Raw genomic sequence first — 23684 nt, 5'->3', positions numbered from 1 at the left:
AGCAGCAGATCAGATATAAAAGTAGCCTTAAAGCATCCTGTAGCTGAATGTCTGTAATTCTGTGTAATATGTTCGCTCATTGACTAAACTAATGCTTTCATGATACGACTCTACACTCTCTTTTGTTTCAGATTGCTTTAGCCTGAAGTGGCAGCCTTCTGTATAGCTTGAATGATGTATTTGCTGATTGTTATTCTCAGGCTGGTGTGTAACTATGTCAGAAGAATTGGATTGTTCCTCATAACAGGATACTGCAGCAATACCACAAGCTGCACAGAAAACCATTGTGAGCTAAAGAGCAATAAAGTGTGCCATTGTTATCGAGGGAAACTCTTCTCTTTTTTTTTTTTCCAAGTGTGCATCCTAACTTTTCCTGGCATGCTGCCAATATGAATAAAATGCAATGCTGTGCATTTGTGTCTCACAGGCAACATGTGAAAAATAAAAGACAAATGTGTTTCAAGCAGCAGGAAGACTTTTTTTTTTTTTTTTTTTAAATCTGTATTACATTGGGTTTTGTGGTTTGGTAAGTGAACAAAGCTCTACTGTATTCCCTCCTCAGAAATGCGTAGAAAGTGTAACAACAGATGAAAAAGTAATTAATTAGAAACAAGTGACCTTTGCTGCAGTCCTGCACCATTGGCAGCTCTGTGAAACCTTCAAGGCAGAGAAATGATTGGTATCATAATTCAAATTCCAGCGACTGTTCTACAAAAGCACATACCTGAAATAACACGGTGTTTGACTCGAGTCCTTTAACAATATACACTGTTGAAAGTATAGTTTTGAAAGGTATGCCCAATCACTTTTCTTTTTTAGACACGTAGGATAAAATTATGTAATATCTTAATATGCTATATTTGAAGCTTTTGCAGCCTCTTAGCTTAGCGCCAAAACTAGAAACAAAGAGGAGCATCTATCTTGACTAACACTGTGTCTCAACTTGAATACTAACATTGCTACACTCCCATGTAGCACATTACATTGCATAATGGGTGATTTTTGACTGCATCAAACTGAACATATTGGCAAGTTGATGGTTGCGACATTTGAATGTTATCTTCAAATGTACCAGATGTTTACTATTTGGCAAGCCAATGAACATATGTAAATTTTTCTCCAGTAAAGACAACACATTAAGATAGAAAAAAAACCCCATAATATTACAGCATAAATTCAATGCAATGCAATTAAAGTTGTTAGTATTATCTGCTGTAGCATTCTTGCAGGCATAACAACTCTATGATAGGCCCAGATGCAGTTTTTTTTTTTTTTTTTGGGCCCGTACTGCCACATTATACCCAAGCAAACACACCATGTCGCGTTCTCTCTCTCGCTGACGAACTACTCTTTAAGACACTTGCTGAAAACCAAATTGTTGCATAGTCATAGTCAACAGGTTCACAGGCATTTTCCACAATTGACAGAGTGCAAGGTCAGGAAGTACAAGTAATATATTTTCCAACTTTCTTCCAACTTTTTTTGGAGTGTAAAAATGACAGAGTAAATATTAAGGAAAATGTGTAGTGCATAAACAAAGTTAGGGTTTAGACCTGTGGCTTAAACGTGTAGTGAAACTTTTTATAATCGTCCAATTTTACCTAAACACTGTGTATATGTGATAGTTATATAAACTGGGCTCCTCCTACCTTCTTGGGCCTGGAGCACTGTACTGGCTGCACCATCAGAAGTTGCGTCATTGTGCGTAGCCAAGGTTGCAACCACTGACGGTAAGAATTGTACAATGTCAGTGAACGGAAATGTTGATTATTATGGCAAGTTTGGCTGAGTCAACAGGAAATATAACATTTGAACATTTACTGGATGTGTATTTTAATGGTTAGGAGGACAGATTTTTATTTTAATAAGTAAACATTTGGATTAAAAGTGCTTTTTTTCCAAGGGATGTTCCAGTCAAAAGCGTCCCCAGGCTTCCTGAAGGTCTTTTAAAGGTTCCAGGTGGCACCAAGTAATTGAAGAGGGGATTAAATGGCAATTATCAGTTTTATTGTAGATTGTGGGTGGTAGGCCAAGTAGGGAAGTATTTTATTTAATAGTTATTATCTTTGTAGTATTGATTTAATGTTAATAAAGTTGATTAGATAAGTTGTGTGTGTTTAGTTCATTAGTTAAATTTTTTTTTGTGTAACCCCAGAGAATGGTATGGCTTGGGGGTTAATCAGCAGCAGTCTATAAAAGGCTGCCAGTTAACATCAGAGATGGTGGCTGGAACTGAGCCCCACAGCTGGGCTGCATTGTTTCATTTCGTGTTGTGTTTTGTGTTTGTTTATGGTGGTGAATAAACACCTGTTGGGTCAGCACTTCATCTCCGCCTCAAGCCTCCTATTTTAATTCAGCTGCTACGGGCCATCCTAACAGTCAGTCAACTTTATGACCATCATGAGTCCACCATCTGAGTGCTAGTGCACTTCAGCCGAGTTATCAGTGTGAACACGCTTGCACTCAAAATAGCGAAGGGCAATACAGAAATACTCAATTTGAGCGAATCTGCAGTTCTTTTTTGAGAGAAAATAATTTAGTTGAATTGTGTTAGTTTCACTCAAATTCCTAACCAACAATTAAAAGATAGCAAGTGTGCATGTGATGTATTATATTTCATAGTCCTTACGTAATCTGTAATTCACTTAATCAGGTAACATAAACTGTCCACTTGGTTTATCTTGCATTAGAGTGAGCATTAGAGCTTCTTTTTACAGTTCAATCCACCAGGGATGGCTTGCCAGGGAAGTTTACATTCTGCCCCTCTATCTCTCCCTAGAGGACTGGCCTCATTCTTTTTTTTTTTTCCTTTTTTTTTTTTCATTGCTGCCTGCCGAAATTGGTTTCTGGTTGTATACTACGAGGCAGAGTGTTTGAGAGCTGTATCTGCTGATACAGTTTGTAGGCTTGTGCTGGGAGACACAGAGCTGTAGAAGAAAAATAATAAAGAATTGAAAAAAAAAAAGACAAAGAATGGCTCATGCTCACAAAATAGCTCAATAGGTTTTTCTGTTGTGTCTTTCTTTAATTCAAGCCTTCAGTGTGGATGCTGCTGAGCAGATTGTGAGCTGAGATGATGTGGAGGATTATACAAGGTCATCGCTTGTGGCTCCTGCATTCAAAGAACATAGATGGTGTTCATGACTCCTGCCCTCACCTATACTATGATCTGTAGCCAGTTCATCTCTCAGCAATGCGAGGGATCAGGGCTTTCCAAGAAAACATTGAGACATCTAAAGTAACTATGCTGGCAGAAAAAAATAGAGTGAATTGCAAAGGTATTCACCCATCTTCTTGACTTTTTTTAAATAATGTTTCTATGCTCCAACACCTTTGAAAATTAAACAAGATGAAACCATACAAATATGAAAATAATATTACTGAGTGTATTTTTAATTTTATAAAGAAATATGTGCTGTAAGTCTGATGTTTGACCAACAAATGATGGATTGGATCTGATTAACATTTTCATGCAATATTCAGTTAGCGATGGAAATAAAGGCGAGTTATAAGAATTCAAGGACATTCGTGTTCATTATGCAACTTTCTGTTGTATGAAAAGTGCTTTGATTGATGTTTCCCATCCAATAACTCCATCAATGTCCCAAGTCAAATTTCATGTAATAGATTTGAATGAAAATGCACTTTATTGTGAGCTGTAAGCTTAAAGTGATAATCCGTCATAACTGACCTTCATTATAATGTATGCGGATTCAAGTTAAGTATATTTGGAGGGTGCGTTTGCCTAAAAGGAACCTGCATATTTTCCACATACATACACTCCACCAAGAGCAATTTACAGTGCAGGGTCTTGCTCAAGGGCAGCTTGGGAATTAGATATAACTTTTGGATAAATACCTAACCTTCACTACAAAATTGAATTAATAAATGGTTTCCCCAGTTCGAAAATTTCCATACAGGATAGTCTACTCTACATGGTTTACATGGAATACTAATGTTGGACTTGGTATACGTCGACATACTCAGCCAGTTTATGTAAACAGGAAGTGACACTCGTGCCTTCAGATGTCTGACACCACCAGTTACTGTTGATGTAATTTTCAAGCATGTTCGAAGATATTTTACGTAAATAGAAACAGCATTAAAATTTGGACACGTTTCCCGTGTCATGTCTACACATTTTTCCTTTTTCCGCGTGTCGTTGCATGACTCACAGAACAACTTAAGCTTTTGCATTGTGACTTAATTGAATTCACTGGTTATTGTCTAATGTTTTGTAGTTTATTATTTTATAGTTTATTATTTTATATATATATATATATATATATATATATATATATATATATATATATATATATATATATATATATATATATGATGCATTGATGTTCTTGAGTTGTACTGGGCTCCAGCAGATAGACAGTAACACAAAGAGGGAATTTTACACTAATAAGACTAACCTTGGCACCTTGCACTTCTTTTAAGTCTAAATACTAACATTTGGCTGAATATATTTAATGATATCGCTTTTGTCACTTACATTGATTGAGCTAGAAGGCATAATGTAGCTGCATTTTTTTAAAGATTCTTTACAGCCTCGTTCACTCAGGGATATAACCACTGTATTTCCCTCTGATACAACATCTGATCTGTATGCCAGGCTTGGCGCATATACCCTAGCTGATATCCTGACAATATTTCAGTCGGAACATTTCAATTTGATGTAGAGGGTAGATTCTGTCCCCTTTCAGAGAGGAGACTGTTCAGAGAGTCACCGAATGTTTATGCGGGTAGGAACTTGTGATAAGGAAACAGACAGATGCTGTCTTCCCATGGTTGATTTGTCTTGGTGACAATACAGAACAATATTTGGGACGTTGAGTCCCTATCACACGTAAAAGCGTTTTATGTTTCGACTGCAACGTGGGAAGGAGTAAGCAGTTTCTTGGAAAAGATAAAGACAACGGGTTGTGGTGTTACAAGAGTAATGGTATGTTGTGACTCAGGCAAAGAAAGAATGCCACGCTTTCGTAAGACGCACTGCCACTGTACTCCTCCGTTCAGAGTATGTGGCAGATTGTATCGTTTGCACTTGTTTGCTTTCCGCCCCTCAGACATATTTGCTTCCCCTTCTGCTTTTTCTCCACAGAACTAATTCTAGAAACTGTCCAAAATCCCTTTTGAAGTAATTTAATGGAGTGTTTGTATTGATTATGTGCCTTTCTCACTCCCTCCTCCTTTCTTTTCTCTTGCTTGGCTATGTTTTTTTCTTTTTTTGTTTAGGTTTTTTTTTTTTCCCCTTTTTGGGGGTTTATGGCAGTATCTTCTTTATTATGCCCAGACCTGTAGGAGAGAGAATCACAAGCTGTTTTTCCTCACTGATGTGCTCATATCATTAATTCCCTTCTGACTGTGGCCTGGCCGGAAGCCAGAGAATTCTAAATCTGTAAGCAGTAAATTGTGTGCTGGGGTGGAAAAATCTATTAGATGTTTGAGCATGCCTCGAATTTGAATGGGAGAAAGAGAGAGAAAGAGAAAGAGACCACCCAACACTCGAGCCATATCCTGCTATGGCTCATACCGTAATCAAATTCAGCTTCTTTGGATAGCTATATTCATCAATAATTTGTGCTATTTTATTTCTGGAATGTCACATAATGTGTTTTTTTGGCTTACGCAACAGAGGGGGCTGAGGGCTGGTGCATGGTTAAACAATGAGAATGGCCTCAGAGGAAATGAAGAGCTCCGTCTCTCCATTAGGGAGGTCTGATACAACAGTTGTGTCTCTCTTCTCTCCATTAGTCAGGTCTGGAACAACAGAGATGCTATTGATGTGACCTCTGCCAGGCATCTTAAATAGACAGAAACAGAGTGAGGTGCTTTCATAATGTGCTAGCAGGACAAATTCCCTGATAGATTCATTATTAAATTATTCTTATTAATGATTCGCTGTTATGAAAGCTCTAAAATCTCATGGATCATGAGGCTTTATCTGAGGCTGTGTGTTGACTGAGAAACATTTGCTTTCTTTTCTTAAGCAAATCGCCTGCCTGTTCCAGTTACTCTGACTCATACTTAAGCATTACCCAACCAGCAGACTTTTTGGAGAGATTTCTATATTAGTCTATGTCAAAATATGATGTGTAATATGATGCCTATTTAAAGGATTACGGCAGCATTAATATTTCAGTGCAGAGTTTTTTGTTTTTTTTGTACATCTCCCCTGATATGTTTCTTTCTGCATGACAGCCTCACATTCTGCCTTCAGATAGATAGATATGGAGGATTTTTTGTGCTGCTCGGTAGGCTTTCTAGACATCACAGATTGTACAATTAATAACCCTGCATTTTTTATGAGCATGCCAGTCCATCTGCTTTATGAATGCATGTCCTCCTCTGGACACCCTGTTGTGCTTATTAAAAAGTCAAACCTACAACATGAACAGTGTTAGGTTCTGATCTGATGTGTTTGCTATTTGCTTTCAGTTTCAAGTGTTTACATTTTTGCGCCGCTTGATAATTCTGCTTCACCGCAGCTCAGGCGACAGTTTTAGTTATGATGTACTTTGCAGATTAAAATTTACTCACAAAAAGTGTTATTTATCCTTCTGTAAATGACTACTAATGCACCAATATATAAGCCAGACATCAGAATAAGCTGATATGGTGCTATCAGCAAATAAGATGGCATTTACTGATGGCCATTTCTGATATTTATCTGTTGTATTACATCAATTTTGAGCTGGCTACGTGGCAAAGATGGTCTGATGAAGAGCAATAAAAAGCAAATGAATACATTAATTAACAGGAAGGAATAACAGCTATTGGCCAAATTATTTTTTAAACGTGGGTATTAATATTGGCCCATAATTTGGCATGTCATGCATCCCTGTGTATATTGCCTCTAGTGAAATATATCAATAATACAAAAATGTAAGATTATTTTCCTGTTAACAATTTCGTGCTTTACATAATTATGTTATCTTGCCCTATGACAGCTGGGATGGACTCCAGCCTACACTGACACTGAAAAGGATAAGCATAAGAGGATGGATGGATGGATGAAGGGATGGATGGACTGATGTTACTAAGTTACCAAGTTAGACTTGCTAACTTTTGTTTAAGTGATGTTTTTTTTGGAGGACTTTATCTGTATTTTTACTTTGCCTCATTAGTTCTTGAGGCAAAATAGAAACTGATAATTAGCAGCACAGGTGCAACTGTCTCTGATAAAGGTACATGAACACAATTCAGATTTTTGCATCATCTTGGACAAGTACATCTTTAAAGTGGAGATACATTAAATCTGATATTGATAATAAAAAACAATTCCTATGTAACCATCCATCGCCTGCTTTTCTGCTGTTTTCACAACCCCTGAACACAGATTTTATGTTTATTGTGAGCTTCCAAGTTATGTGAGCTTGATAGTTCCAGTTGTCTCTTTTAATAATACCGGCATCTTGAATCTTGGCTCATTAGGTTCAAGATTTGAAAGTACACGATTTAATAAGACTAAACTCTGCAGAATTATAATAATAACATGACTTCTACAATATGTGAGAGTGTGTGAACATTAAATAAGTATTTATTTCTATTGTAGCATTACAGTGTTGGAAAAACACTTTGAGTCAGACCTTTGCCAAGGTAAAAATAGCTTTCATTGCTGATTGGAGATCAGCTTCTCACATCCACTTAATATCTTTCATAACCTGTAAGGCTGAACAAAACACAGGCACACAGCCAGGCTGAAGGATGTATACTGTAGTGCACAGTACAGGGCATAGCCTTGTGTTCATTTCACAGCACAGAGGTACTGTAATGCATTTTTTCTGCTTTGAAAGGTAATTGCAATTTGGAAGCTTTGATAGATTCCAGACCTTTGGTGGGAGCTGTGCGACTGTGTGCGAATGGTCACACATACTTGCTTGGGTACATAGCTGTTCCTAATGCTTTTATTAAGCCAAAGAACTACAAATGATGTAATGTGTATTTGCAAAATATCTCGGTGCAGATGGTGTAGTATGTTTTGCTTGCTTTGATATATTAACTGCCAGAGGAGTTGGATGCAGTGCCCTCCCCTGCAAACAATAGATCATTGGTGCTTCTCTGTCTTCTTTCTCAACCTTTCAGTCTATTTCCTTGTTATGTGGTGGCCCGAGGAGCACTTGGCAAAATGAGCGGCATTCAGCCAGTCTTGGTACCCCCCCCCCCCCCCCCCCCCCCCCCCCCCGATTTTCCCGTCAGCCATAACTCAGGGAAAGCTGTTGTTTCATTCAGCGTGTCAGAGGGTAATATCTAAAGTTAACAAAAGCCTAGTCACGGAATCGCTGTCTGCCAGTGTAGGTACAAATTTTTATTTATATTGCTGAGGATAATTATTGAATGTGAAGGGAAAAAAACAGCTGTGTTGGATTCTAATGAAGAGCAGACTATGACACACCCATGTTCTCAGTCATCACAAAGACTAAAAATTATTTCTCAGACAACAGAAGACTTTGCCAGTGAATTTCTGATTCATGTTGTAAACATTTTGTCATTACGCTGTAGTACAAAGTACAACAGTATGCAGAACAAATAAAATATATTGCACTGTCATTTTAGATTACAGTTGGACTTGTTTCATAAAAACAGCAAAAAAAGTAAGAAGCCCTTTGGCATGAATGACCAGTGCACATAAACTTGTTATCGCAGCTGGTAGATATTCTCCACTGAAGTTCTTATCGGTCCTGTGCAATGTGAGACAAGCAGCTACAAACACTCTATGTGCTGCATTATAGTAATTACAGCTCTGTTAGTAAAGCGCAGGATGGAGGTTTGCCACATCAGAGGTCATGTTCTGTAATCTGGAATGAATGAGTTTAGAGCCAAGACGGCTGCAGTTTATCAGAAATTACCTGCTTGTTTTGCCAAATGCTGTGTATGTTACTCAAATAAGACAGCAGTTATGTGAAAACTGCTTGTGTAGGACCCAGCTTGGGAACTTCAAACAGACATCATTAGTGCTTGTGGAGAGAAAACAATTGTTAGTGGTTCTTGTTTTCTTTATTGTGGTGCTGCTGGAATGTGTAATCACAACTAATTGCACAGCAAAGAATGCAAGAGAAAATCCTGCAGATTGCATTTCTCGGATTTGCTTTTGTATCTTCAATACGGTTTATATCCATGACAGCACATAAACAAGAAATCGGAACAGATGGCACTGGTTTTTAATGACATATTGCTATCTGTAAAGTCTCCCTCTAAGCCACAGACTAAAACATCTCCCCTTGGGGAACGCACCGCTCTAGTTGTTATCATCCACTGCTAATGTCACTCTTTTCTTTGCCACATTGTCAAATCCTCCAGCTAAATAAATGCTATGTAAATTGAGTATTGTGCTGGATGTAATTATTGAAAAGGGTTCCAGTTGGCTTAACTGCACGGGCTGTTTATATAAAGCCTTCCTCCTCGGTACAGATCTGATGATAGAGAGATAGGGAGAGGGAGAAAGAGAAGTTCATATTTAATGACAGGAATTCGCAATGGAGCCATGCTGAATGACAACAACACCCCCCCCCCCCCCCCCCCCACACACACACACACACCCTCAACATCTCCAGAAAACACCCCCCTTCTCTCTCTCTCTCTCTCATTACAGTTTTACCATTGGGAAACATGCCTGTCCCAAATAGCCTCCAGTATTATTCTTTTGTCCCCCTTCTTCTTTCCTTTCTTTTTTATTCATTCTTTTACTAAAACACATTAAATTATGTTTCCTTTTACACACTATGCTGAGTATACGCCCTGAGAAATAAGTCTGAGCTGATAATGAGGGGCCCTTCTTTGAGGAAATACACACGGCAACTTTGATCTAGAATGGCATGTAATTCCTTGCCTGACCCAATTCCCAATCTCCTGATAAGATGTTTTTTTTTTCCTCTCCCTCTCCCTCCTTTGCTCTAACCTTCCAGCAGAACTCACTTAAATGGGAACTTGCTGTCCCATTAAAGATACATTTAAAGGCAAACATGTCATCCATTTCATTCTGCAGGAGAATGATATGTGAGGTTGAAAATGCTGTCTTCTACAGGCTGAGCCAAAGAAACTCTCTATGTATTCCTCATTCTCTCTGTTGCTGACAACCTCTGAGATCTCTGATCACAGCTGCTCAATTGAGTTTGTGTCGGACAGAGCCGCGTGACAAATGAGAGTGGCCGTCATAGCAGATAGAGTATCATCACCTGGGTGTAACAGCTTTTAGGCTTGTTTGAGGAGAGGGAAAGAGACACGGAGAAGGGTTTTACTTGTTTGTGTAGTTGAAAGGAAGCTGTATTTCTGCAACCAAAGATAGTTGATTAAATTTACTCCCTGTGGTATTTGCACATTTCGGGTTCTTGCAGAGCAGCTTTTTTTTTACTCTCTGAATTGACTGCGCTATAAGTGGATTGACCCCCAAAACCCAGCAGTAGTCTTTCATTAGTCAGGATGCAGCCGGGGACCAGACAGCGAACAGTGTTTAGGGCCAATCCATCACCGCACAAAAGGGGATCAACATGGCACAAACTTGTCTTCCTCATCTTAAGCGACAATGTGGCCTCGAACCCCATAGCTATCAGTTTCAAGTTTACTTCCTGGTGACAGTGATAATTCTGAAGGGCCAAAGCTACGTAGAATTTCATCTCAGGCACAAAAGAGGAGCTTTCTGAAAGCTCATTTGTTACACGGCCCCTGTTGTTTTTTGATAGTCAAAAGAACCAATTTGGGTTTTTGACAAGGAGCCCCTCTGAATAATTCCTTCATGTATTACAGGACCTATTAAATGCAAACTTTTCAATCTGGCAATCAATAAGGCAGGCAGCTTTCCCTGGACCCGTGCCAGACACATTAGGGCTGCGAGCGATGGTTGCTAGGGAGCTGAGCCTGCTCAGGGGAAAGAATGTTTAATGTAATAGAATCACATAAATCAACCGGAGGAAAGTGCTTGTGTTGTTTTTGTCTCTTCTCTTCTCTTCTCTTCTCTTCTCTTCTCTTCTCTTCTCTTCTCTTCTCTTCTCTTCTCTTCTCTTCTCTTCTCTTCTCTTCTCCTGCCTGTTTAACTGAAAACATTTAATATGGGTGTGTGTTTTTTGAACCCCCCCCACCACCATCACAACCGCAAAAACATCTGGGAAGGAATTAAGCTGAAGGAAGTTGAATTTTCTCTGTATTCATGTGTGTCTGTGTGTGTGTGTGTGTGTGTGTGTGTGGGTGCGTGTGTGTGAGTGAGCAAACGCGCGCGTGCGTGTGTGCGTGTTTGTATGCATGTGTTTGCATGCATAGCTGTGTGTCCTCAATCCTTGTGCCTCACACTTGAATAAATTGAGGTGAAAATTATATAAATGTTTCTTTTTTTTTCTTTGTCACAGGCTGCTGCCCCACCCTGCTGAAATGAATGAGGCACTTTAGTGCTTTACTATAATTAAGAACAGGAGCCAGCATGCATGGAGGGTTCTTTTTCTCTCTATTTTATGTATTACTCTCCCTCTTTGTTACTCTCTCCTTCTATTTGCCCTCTGTACAGTTGCAGTGGAACATTTCCTCTGGGTGTTGGTGCCCTTTTGTGAGAATATTATTTTCTTGCAAGAATTAGGCATGTGCACGTAAAAGCCAGATATCTCTTCAAGTGATACTTTTTTAATATCACAGCCTTCACACTGAGCAGCAGATGTGATCAGCTTGAATTCCTGATGGGTACAGTTCATTCACCTTCTTGTGCTGCAGCTTTTCAGCTATCCGCCTATAAGCTCAGTGTGTTCCAAACAGTCATGTTTATAACAAAATATCCCTAAGTAAACTGTGCCTGTGTCAGTCTCCACCTTGCGACAAACCTGCTTTCCACATTGTTTGTTGGCTTTGAAATTCTACTGTGGTTTACATGCTCCTCAGCTTGTCACCGAGACACTTTTTCAATAAACAAAAGACCAGATTCCGTGCTCAACGGGGTGTATTAAAATATAAAACATTCTGGTGAAAATATAAATGTTTGGAACATATCGTGTTTGCAAACACAGCTAAAAAGCAGAATATGGTTCTGAGAGGTTTATGAGAACATTTATTTGTAACCATCACGGGTTATAATAATGTCGGTGCGAGGGGTGGGGCAAAATGTCTATACAGCAACATATGTAGTTATAATTAGGCTGATGCTGAATATGAATATTTTCATAGAAAATGCAGATGTTTTGAACAAAATCCAATTTGACTTACCAGTTACTATTTCATAAAAAAAATATGTACTACTAATAATACACATCAATAATATACCACCTACAGTGAATAAATATAGTCTGTTTACATGAATGTCTCGTAACGTATCGAGTATCACCGCTATGTTGTGATAACATCAGTTATCGTGAGTTGAACTGATTTTGTGTAAACACTTATGCACTGTGTATTTGTCTTTTTGCCCAATTTCTGGCCACTGAACAGTCTGTGAATACAACTACTACAAATTATTACTGGATAAAGTTAATGCAGTTAGCAAATAAACACAGAGCAACAATAGCGTTTGAGCTGGGATTAATTTGGTAAATGTGATTTTCATACTCGACTTGTTTCCACTCTGTGTTGGTCTCTACCAAACTTCTGAGTGGAAATATCTGGATTTTTAGCTGCTAAATCCTAAGCTGCGTTCACCAGTAATATACTATATGGGTATGCCTTAGGCACTGAGATGTTATTGGGTTTTAAGGGTGCCCAGCTGTGCACAAAGATAGAAATACGCTGATATTAAAGCCAAAACTGTGAGTTTAAAGAAGCTAAAATGGCTCAGGGGATGGCTCTTTTTCACTAAGAGTGAATTGTTTCATAGTACATATTGTAATTTGATCTTTTGTTAATGTGAAATAAAAACGGTGATTACTCAGGTAGGAGTAGTTTTGTCTGTTGCAACAGTACAGTACAACTACACCATCAGATTTTTGTTGTTTTTTTATGGGTGACTCTGTAGGCATTTGTCACATCACTACTGAGGAAGGAAATAAATTGCCAAAAAAATATCCTCATGCTGATTCAAACCATTTCAGCCAGCTCATTTTGATAGTTAGATTTGAGCTGTTTTTTTGATCTAAAAGGCAGAATGTATGCTGTGTACATTATGTGCATTTGTCTGTGAGAGCACAGCTTGCAGCTGATATAATGAGCAGGGAAGAGGCGAGTCAGTGTGTGTGACTGATGCAGTGTTGATGATGGACGGCCACTGAGTCATTTGCAAACACAGTTAGTTATTCTTTGCAAATCCATTAAACTAATTTGAAATATTGTTTCAATTTTACTCCCTTTAAAGAAAATAAACTATGTGTTAGTGTCTGTGTGATCGCTTTGCTTTGTTTTACTCCACTATAGTGATTTATTGATGTTGCTGCATCCCCAGTGTGATTAATGTGATTTTGTTTACTGCACAGACTAGGTTGCAATTAGCGAAATGTCCCAGCACATTTTGTTTTATCCCAGATAGTGTAGTCATTCACAGATTGGATAGGCGATGAATCATGCAAGTTCAATGAATTTGTTTCATTGTTTTATGTAATTCCATCTTCATTGAAAACACCAAGGTTGCCACTAGTGTAAATGTGATGCCCCCATGTATCATTTCCATTTGGTGTCATTGACAGATGCTGTTCCTTCTTTATTTGGTCAGGTTTCAATAACCTGAAACCAGCAGCCAGATCGGGCGCCTGCTGCCTCTCAGTGTCATGTCCCCTCATTGAAAAGTAGGAGAGAGAAAGGAGGTGGATAAATCAGAGCTGTGTTATATATTATGAGACGAGGCTAAATGAAAACAGGGCAACTTCGAAGATCAATACGGATCACAGAGAACAGGGCCCACAGCATGGAGCAAGAATACCAAACAAGAACCTACTTTTCTTTACTTTCTCTACTTACTTTATGCCTGTTTTCTTCACCGCAGTCTTACTCTCCCCTATTTTTAAAGGTTTTGGGCTTGTTTTGGTGTTACCGTTGGATTAAAAAAGGGGGGGAAAAAAAGTTAAAAAATTCAGATATGAAAGTGACATTATTGGCTCAGGGTTACACGCCTTGCCATTTCTCGCCAACCCCACAAAAGCAGCAGGGGGATCCAGTAAATTCCTTGGCCGAGCAGATAATGTGGAAATGTTGACAACAGCAAATTTGAGCCGAGTGAGTGATTTAAGGACTACAGCGGGTGACAGAGAGCATGAGAGTAATGGTTTTCAGCGTTTTCCTTCTCGTCTGTGACAAGAGAAATGAGCACACTTGCCTGAAAGATCTTGTCAGAGCTTGTGGGCAGTTTGAATATTTTTAAGCTTGGTTGAATGTAAATGACACAGTTTACATGAGTCGCATTTGGTTTTTAATTAGCTAGCGCAGATCTGCTTTTAACTGTCAGCAACCCTCGCATTATGACTAGTTTTATTCCCAACTTTCAAAGCCGCTACAGAAATTCTCCAATGAAAAGCAGAGGAGCTCAAAGATGCGGCAAATAGATCACCCTTTTATTTTCCCGGTTTTGAAATTCAATGATATCAATGATGTTTCATCTAACATTGCAATTGCTATTCATCCAGCAGAGCAGCTGCTTCAACCTCAGCTAATGAGTTTCATGTTGTATGCAGCATTTCTGAGATTCTGATTATGATGACTCATTTATCATGCTTGTTATTAAAGAGAAACATAAATTCTTCATTTGGTGTAATTACACAAAAAATGTTACTGTTTGTTCTCATCACACTTATTCCTGTGCAGTGTGACCACATCCTTTTTTTTTTGTGCTCGTGCAACACTGCATGTTGCTTTTATTGTGTTGTAGTAGAAGTAAAAACCCTTATTTCTAGTGTACAGTCTACATCATTACAGCTACTGTAGCTACAAGCCCTCCTGTGGATTACTGCAGTGTTGCGTTTAGTGTAATAGAGTTGTGCAGTATTTCCCATTTAAGGTGTCTTTATTTGACTGGGTTGCAAATTTTGCATGTTTGAACACACAGTGATGATGACTGTAGATATGTTTTTATGATTATTTAGACAGTTGTTTCACTAAATGCAACACATGTTGTGCAGCACATCCTCACATATATAAATGCTAATTTTGCTAATAAAAAGAATCATCAAGTTGTGCTGTTTGCCACTTTTTGTTGCTGCTGTTTTTAAACAGTCAACACATTTCTCTCTTATTTTACTGTTTCCACAGAAGAGCTGTGAAGTCCGGTCTATTTTTCCAAACTTTGTGGCACAAATTATTCTCAAGTCAGAATAAACATCATTAAGTCTTAAGAAGCATGTTTTCTTTGGCTCACCTGGTTCGATATTACTGTGGGTGGAGTAGATGTATGACTATAGAAGTATTTGAAAAATTCATATCATGTATAAAATAATAACTGGTATACCGGTACATCTGGTATACCACCCAGTACATCTTATAAGATTTAACTGTAGTTAGTGAAAAGAGGTTGAGTGATTTTATGTTTTAAATTGTAATGATGTGTTCATGGGAAATTCAGCGTGTTGGATGTCTGTGAGAAATGAGCCAGTTTCCAAAAGCATGTCATAGATGAGTAATTCTGAGAGGAAATCAACTTTTGGAACTTTTGTGTCTGCCTCCTGTCAGAGGAAAAGACAGATGTTGCAAAAAAAAGATATTTATTTTATCATGTTTCACATTATGAAGTTGCTGTTTGGCAGACTCTCAGATTTCCGTGTTTCCTTAAATGCATCATCAAAGCAGCTATTTCATTTGTTCTCTGTGATGGACTTCCAAATGAATTATCAGCAACTTGAGTCTCCAAGTTGCTTTTCGTTTTTCCATTTCATTTGTTGAATAAAGAACAGCGGCTCCCGATAAGCCAGGAAATCAGTTCTATCAAATCTTGTGTTCCGGCCCTTTAAAAAGGAAATACTACATCTGCTGTACAGTTGTTTTGTTTTGCATGTTCAAACCAAAAGTATAAAAAGAAAACTGTCCACTGCAGCTTCTCATTTTGTCCACTTTTTGGTGTTTTGGGCCCCATTTCGGTTCCCTTTCATTTGTGCAGCATCTGTCTTATTAGTTTTGTGGGTCATGACACCATTAACTATAATGTATGGGCTCACTGCATGCTGTCCTGCTTCTATACCTGAAACTCTAATATGTTCCCATGAAATAGAAAAATAAAGGGAGAAACATTTGCTAATGTTGTGCTTCCTGACTGATGTCATTTTTAAGGTATTCCAGGCCACAAATGAGTTTTGCAGACTGACCTTCTTATATAATTGTCTTCCTGACATTAGAGGTTCAATGGCTCAAACCTCAAGCTGAAACATACATTTTAATCACTGGCCCTGACCCTGTTGCACAAGCAGTTTGGTAATTCCTGAACTCTTGCTGTAGTCATGTAATGCCTGTGTCTGAAAAACTAAGACTGACTCCAGCTTGCATTTTTATTTGCATATTACAGAAATTTTTCAGTCATGCTTCTTTAATCTCAGGAATATTTTAAAGATCAGCCCCATCTTGTCATCTCAAGACGAAGTGAAACTCATCCATGCTTTTGTCACATCCTGATTAAATTACTGTAATGCACTTTTTGCTTTAGTAACTCAGTCATCCTTGAAGTGTCTAGAGCTTGAACAAACTTTTGCTGCTAGAGTGAATATCAGACTGTAGACATATGTTAATAAAAGTCCTTTTTTTGCATTAGTACATTTTTGAATTGATTTTTTAAAATTCCTTTAGCTACTTTTAAGGCCTTGCGTGCCAGAGCTCTGTGGAGGTGTTGAACTAGCTAGTATTAATACTATTCTGAGTAGTACTATAACAGAAAGCCATGAGAAAACAGATCAAGGTCTTTTAGCAGTCTCTTGGAGAGCTCAAATCAAAAGGAGAACAAGTATTTCTCTTTATGACTCCCTAACTAATTTGAATTGCTGAGTCTGCCAGTGCTATTCATTTACATTAGGAAACAATCTTTGCTATAAATATCTTCTTAACCTGTTCAGTAGTGAATTGCTCTGATTAATTTTGGTATATATAACACTGTGCAAAAAGTTTGGGCACACTAAAGTTCAGATTCTTATCTATCAAATAGTACCATGAAGAGATGCTATGTGCAATATATATATTTTATAAGTAATGGAAATGGGCCGTGCGTGTAAAGAGATCACAAGATTGAGAATCAGCTCAAATCCAGCAGTAACAGCAGGGATATGAGAAGGTGAAATGAAAGGGTTTCATCTGATTGTGGAGCATTCTGCTGGACAGAAAAGGGAGACTGGATGAGTCTCTTTAACTAAAGCAGTGGTGCCTGTACCGATTAATGCTGACTCCAGATTGGAGACAATAATCAGTCAGATCAGTCATAATACAAGCGTGATGCCGAAATATTTTGCCTTCTATTCCTAACTATGAGTTAAGTTCCAGCAATGCAACTCAATATTGTCTCTCATTAGGGTCTTCTTAGCTTGTAACCCCCCCACATCTTTTAAGTTTCCCAATTTATCTGTTATGCATTTGAAAAGTGCACCTCAGATAAACCGGATGTTAGCACGATGATGTCATCAGCATTATATTTTTAAACTTTAGAAAGCTCCTCCAGAGCTATGGCAGAGGATACAGCAGGTTACAGAGAGGTGAAAATAAGGCGAGTGCCCCTTTAAGTGTAATACATGTTTACAAAGCACCTCGTGTGATATACTTAATATTGAATGATTAGCATTCCTTTTCGCTTTACTGTGTGCTGTAAAGTACTGGAATTTATTTTGTGCTTCTCTGACTGAGTGGTTATAATATCAGCTGTCCCGTAGAGCAGTTATGATCCTGACACTATTGTAGTTTATGAGGTCAGGAGCTTTACAGCATGTTCTGAAAATAATCTGCCGCACCGCAGCTGTTTGATCAACACGCTATACTACCACTAGGAAAGGACAGAGAGACAGAAAGAGAAAATAGAAATGAGGTCCTCAGAGAGAGAGACAAATTGCATAATGTTCTCACAATGTCTTCCAGCTCTCCAGTGATACAGCCACAGCCCCAACCAATTAGGAAGCTTACATTAAGATAAGGACGTCCTTTATTTTGAAAGGTCGGGCTGTAAGAACAAAAGGAATTTTTAAAGTGTGCTTGCACTCAATGTGCATTACACGCACCAACACGCGCGCACACTGACATGCATACTTTACAACACCTTTGTACAGTTATTAATGCCCTGCAGCTCTCACTCCAAATTGAATCTAATCAAGTGAAATGCTGTGAGGGTCCTCGGGAGAAAGAGCAGGTCTGACGGTGACCGCTTACAATAAAAATCTCTGACATTTGGAAACAAAGCCTGCTCTACCTCTGAGCTGTAATTGCAAATGACAAATAACGCAATCTTGGATAAATGTGTGTGACTGCTGTGGGATATGTATGCAGTAAAATGTGTGTTCATACATTTGTGGGCTTTGTAGCAACTTTGTGACATGTGAATATATGTGAGCGTTTGTGTGAGTATATTGGCTGAATGGTTTTAATAATTTCTTTTGAAGTGGTCCACATGTTGGAGTACAGTGGAACTAATTACGCTAATTGTTGGGAATGCAGCTGTTGTAAATATGTTATGAATGGAGTCCTTCCTGTCCTGCTTCTGCTGCACATTTCAGTGATTTTTATCAGCCTCCAGCTTCGCAAAACAACACCACAAAGGGAAAAATGATTTTCGAAATCTGTTTAAAGCTATCTCTAAGAAGGCAAGGTAAAAAGTTTGCTAGTTAGCCACCCCTGAAATATTAACTCACCAGCAAAAATTCCCATGAATGTCATGTCCAAGGGCTTTGTAAAAGCAGACAGGGTGGTTAATAATTCATATAAAAATCGTGTTTCAAACTGCCTGACTCCGCTTCATCAACTGTGGAACCTTGTAGTCTGGTTTGTAAGCTAGAAAAAGTATTAAGACTTTACTACAAACAACAGTCTATTGAAACAAGTGAGTCCACAAAATCTGACGTTTACTGATTTTTGTGTGTGTGTGTTTGTCTTGAAGAAACAACGCACATGTATATTTTCTGTGTGTGTTATGATTGGCTTATGGCAGATCATTATCTAGTATTGTCTTTTGTTTTATCTCCGCTGAGGTCATTTGTTTTTGTTATGATTACACTCCATAATCCGTATACTCTCTAACTATCAATCCATTTCTCTTCTACTTATCCAGTTATTCAGGGTCAACTTTAACCTAACATGCATGTTTTTGGACAGTGGGAAGAGGCCCGGTTAGGGCTGATGCAGGCTCCATGTAGGACGTCCTCGTGCTGGCTGAGGGATTTGAACCCGGGACTTTCTTGCTATGAGGCAACAGTACTAACCACCACTCCTACGTGCCACACAGCATTTAACTAGTAGGACCATATTTTAGCTTATTGAAATTTGTCATACTATCTTAGAGCTGAAACTATTATTTAGTATCGATCTTACTATTGTTTCTAAATGCTACTATTACTCTAAGCAAGTGAAAATTCAGTGGCTGTAGTTTATTGGATGCAAGGAGTTGCTGTTTCTGTGGTAACATTGTACTTTTTTAACTGCTTTTAAGAAAAATGAGGACATTACATTAGAAAATGTATACTTTGGCATTTCGAAAGTTGAAATGAAAGCAGCTATAATTGGCACACCTAGTTCATTATTTGGAACATAAAACTGTGTATGAAGTTCAGTGTTGTGCAAGCTCAGACTTCATAAGAGCTAGCTTAAAGTTCAGTTCACAGAGATTAAAGTAAATCATTTCACATTCAGGGCTCATAGCTGGAAACTAAGTTGACATTCATTTTAACCTACTCTTAGCTATTCTTAGCTGTTCTTTTTTTTTTTATTATTATTTTTTTTAAGTAGCCCTCCCCCTCCTGCCGTCCATACAGCCCCAGGTGCTTTTAAGTCTATGTAACTTCACAAATTTATTGCTGATGTGACTGACTTTCTTTTTCACATCTGGCAGGCGCAATTCCTGTAAAAAGTTATTTATAAAAATAAAAAAATGTTTTATATGGACATGCTCCAACCATACTGTTGATAGCTGCAACTGAACCAAGGAGCTGTGTTGTTTATAGTGCATCACGTGCACTGCACACACTTCATAGCAGCTGTTCATTCTGTTGAGAGAGAGAGAGCACCACTCATATCAAAATGCTTTGTTGCAATTACTAGTACTGTGCATGCAGTTCACTGAAAACATTTGCATGTCCACGCTCAACCCTGGTGATTGTATATTATACAAAGTCATTTGATGTAATGCCAGAGCTTCTGCCTATAGTCAGATCATTTCCATTTAGTGTTTTTTTTTAAAGCACTAGATTTTGATGGCATAGCTTCTGCGAAGTAGTCCAACAGGAAACACAAGATATTGTTCTTAAAAAGCAGGAAATGCCTCTGTTATGGCTTCAGCTTGGCTGATATGTAATATTTCTTCACTAAAGTGCCTTACTTAACCATCTCTTGCTGCATAAAAATAACAACTGGGCATGTAATTAGTTAAAGATTATCATATATCTGATATGTGGGTGGCAGGAGGTACATTCTGTTCTAATTAAGCATGAAAACTGTCATTTTAATCACCGCAAGTAACCTGTAACCTCAACAGCCAACTTCCAGTTAGTTACATAACATCAACATATAAGAGATTACTTCAGCATCATTATGAAGGAGAAATATCATGAATGCATAATAAATATAAATAAAATCCCAATACAATTTTCAGAGCACTTCATATCAACTTCTGTGTATGTGTATGTGTATATAAGTGGTTTTAGTGGCTTTCTTTTCCTGTAGTAAGTCGTCATCTCTGTGACACAGAGAACCATATTTATATGACTTTGTCTTACTTTTTTATCTCGCTGCATCATTATATGCTTTCACTTGTTACTGTTCAGCAGTGACTTTACAGTATATTATCAGCCAGGAATGGCATTCTGTCCATCGCCCCAGCACTCAGGTCGAGACTTGAATATCTAAACAACTTTTTTGATGGACTGCTCTGAAATTTCATACGCACAATCACGCACCCTCGGGGTGAATTGTGAAACCTGTGGTGATCCTTTAACAATCATCTAGCACCATCAGCAGAAGTCGAAAGTTAAAAGCAGTCTAGAATCTTAGTTAGGTTCTTACATGGTGTCAGTGTAATATTAACTGTACGATTCTCTATCAGCATATCCTTCTGGGTTTTTATGGCGGTTTATTGTGTCAGCTCAGTGTGCACTTCCTTTCCTGACGTTCTCCAAATAACAGTAGCGGTTTCTCTGCCAGTCAGTTGTCACAGGTGATAATGCATTAGTCAAACTTACACACTGTAAATGGAATGTTAATCACGCAAAAGTAAAGTCTGGCTCCTGTGGAAGTTTTTGCTATTACCTGAGTGAAACAGTGAGTGTAGCTTTTGAAGCAAGATGGGAAACCGTAACAGCAAGTGGCTGTACACAGATACCCACAAAGATTCATTCACACCAGCCTTGTTTAAATTGCTGTGTTAGAATTTCCAGCCTTGAACTTACTTATTAAAAAGAAGGAGGCATCTGGAATTGTTTTGACATTCCTCTAGTCACCCAAGCAGCTATGAATGTCATGCATTTCGAACATGCAGCCCAGCAACATCGTATGTTTTCACAGTACTCATGAAAAGGCATCCTGTCAGTTTGGTGAAATGTATTATTACTACAAAGAAAGGATGTGAAACTTTCATGAAGACTATTTAAAGTCACAATGAAACAGCAGCGCTCAAGCATCTTGCTTCCTTAATGTGATGCATTTCCTGATACACAGAGAGAAATCACTGTGATGAGAGCTCGGGTCGCAAGAGGGATGAATAGGTGTTGTGAAAGAGAGACGGAAATTGAGGTGTTTTACTTCTGAAAACAGTGCAGGTGTGGCGCCTTTCACGAATTATTGAAAATGTATTAAAATAAAATACAATATAAAGTTTGTGCTGTTGGCTTACTTATTTATCCTTCTTGGATTTATTGTGAATCAAATAAAATTTCAGAAGGGCAAACTGAGATTACAGATATTATCGTATTCACAGCACACTGGCAGTAGATGTGCCTGAATAGAAGAGTAGCCAAATAATGATCGATGAGAGGGAATAAAGTCATAAAACCTGAAGAGAAATGGAAGAGTGGATGTGTTCTGTAAAAATTAAGTGCTGCCATTCTCTACAACCCTTACAGGAGCACTTAAAAAACAAAATTGCTACTGTTCAGTGTCAATTGAAAGTATGTATAATCTCTGTGGCCCTTCTAACTGTTTGTCTGTACTTTGTGTTTTTCAGGCCAGGAAGAAGATGGGCGGAAGGTTTTAGTCCTCAGTTACCCCCAGTATTGTCGTTACCGTTCAGTTTTGGCACGGCTCAGAGAGCAGCCGTCCTCTCTGCTCATAGACCACACGGTGCTGGCGTTGGGCGGCATTGCTGCGTTGGGTGGGAGCACGAGGATCCTGTACTGCCGTGACACCTTCGAACACCCCACCCTGCTGCAGAACGAGAGCATCTGTGATGAGTTTGGTGAGTGTGGTAGCCAGAGATTTGATCGTAGCCTTTAGATACATTATCATTCTAGCTCATTTTGAATGCCAACAGCTATTATAGTGGCAGTTTATGGAATTTTGAGTGTTGGCCCGTGAAACATCAGACTCATCATGTCCTGTACTTTGAACATACGCATGCTCTCAAAACTCATTCTCACAGTACGGTTCATCTCAAACTCCCAATTATGTCATTTTGGTTACCCAGGCCATTTGTTCAAGTCTGCTTTTAGTGGGAAAATGGCATTTTGGGCCAAGTAATTTAGTTCCATTGTGTGAAAATTGTGAAATGGTGAAAAGGTACTTTAATTCATTTAATATTTTAATTTGTTAAGGGCTGCCTATCAAAATGAAGTCCATCAGAGGACAAAGAAAACAGAACCAATTAATTATTTTGATTCCCATGCCAAACACTGTTGTGCTATGAAAAAATATAGGATTTAATGAGCTGAGAAAAACAACCCTGCTTGGCTTTCTGACAAGGCATTTTTTTTTTTCCAATAGGGCATGTTTTTCTGGGGAAGTGTACAGAGTTTAAACATTAAAGTGATATCACTTCAGCTGACTTGTTGAATGTGAAGTCTAAAAATGACAAAAACACATCTGGGGGTGTGGAGTTAGAAAGAACTGAGCTTATCTTCCTGTGTGTTTCCTTTGTATCAGACCCAAATTTCCAAACTGTCAGTGGCTGATTTGCATTGTGGATAATGTTGGTGCCAGATTTTGGCACAAAGGAGAATAAGACGGTATCTTTGGCTCTGCCGCATTGATTTTATTTTCTCTCTGTGTAGTATGATGGTGTTAAATCATTGGAGTGCTATTGGAGCTGTTAAATAAGTACAAAGATTTTGGTTTTTTTCTTGAAAATGTAAAACTAGCAATGAGCTGGGCCAGTACTTGGTATCAGTATTGGCCCAATACTTGCCAAAATCACTGGATTGAATATTGAAGGGAAAAGAAAAAAGTTAAATGCAGCCCATTTGCCTTAACTGTCAAGTAAATGCTTAACTAAGCTTTGAGCGACATGCCATAAAGAGAGCAATCACCAGGGCAGCGTTAGTCGAGTAAATGTTAGCGAGAACATGAGTGAGACCTGTCACCGGCGCTGTCATCTTGTCAGGTTTATGGAGCTATGCTTGGAAGAAAAAGCAAAACAGCCGAGTGCAACTGTGCAGTTTATTATGCAATGAATATATAAAAGTATGAAT

The 23684-nt window shown here is 38.5% G+C and overlaps 1 protein-coding gene across 1 annotated transcript in view; it reads left to right on the top strand.

Annotated features, from left to right (window-relative positions):
• The window catches only part of arid5b (AT-rich interaction domain 5B), a 76310-nt gene that overhangs the window by 11942 nt on the left and 40684 nt on the right, over window positions 1-23684 (top strand). Inside the window, exon 4 of the mRNA XM_030748227.1 lies at window positions 22226-22456. Coding sequence (XP_030604087.1) covers window positions 22226-22456 — 231 coding nt within the window. The remainder of the gene's footprint in view (window positions 1-22225; window positions 22457-23684) is intronic.

This window comes from Archocentrus centrarchus, chromosome 15 (genome assembly GCF_007364275.1).
Source record: "Archocentrus centrarchus isolate MPI-CPG fArcCen1 chromosome 15, fArcCen1, whole genome shotgun sequence".
In the NCBI taxonomy this organism is placed as follows: Eukaryota; Metazoa; Chordata; class Actinopteri; order Cichliformes; family Cichlidae; genus Archocentrus; species Archocentrus centrarchus.
This window is presented reverse-complemented; position numbering and strand designations above follow the sequence as displayed.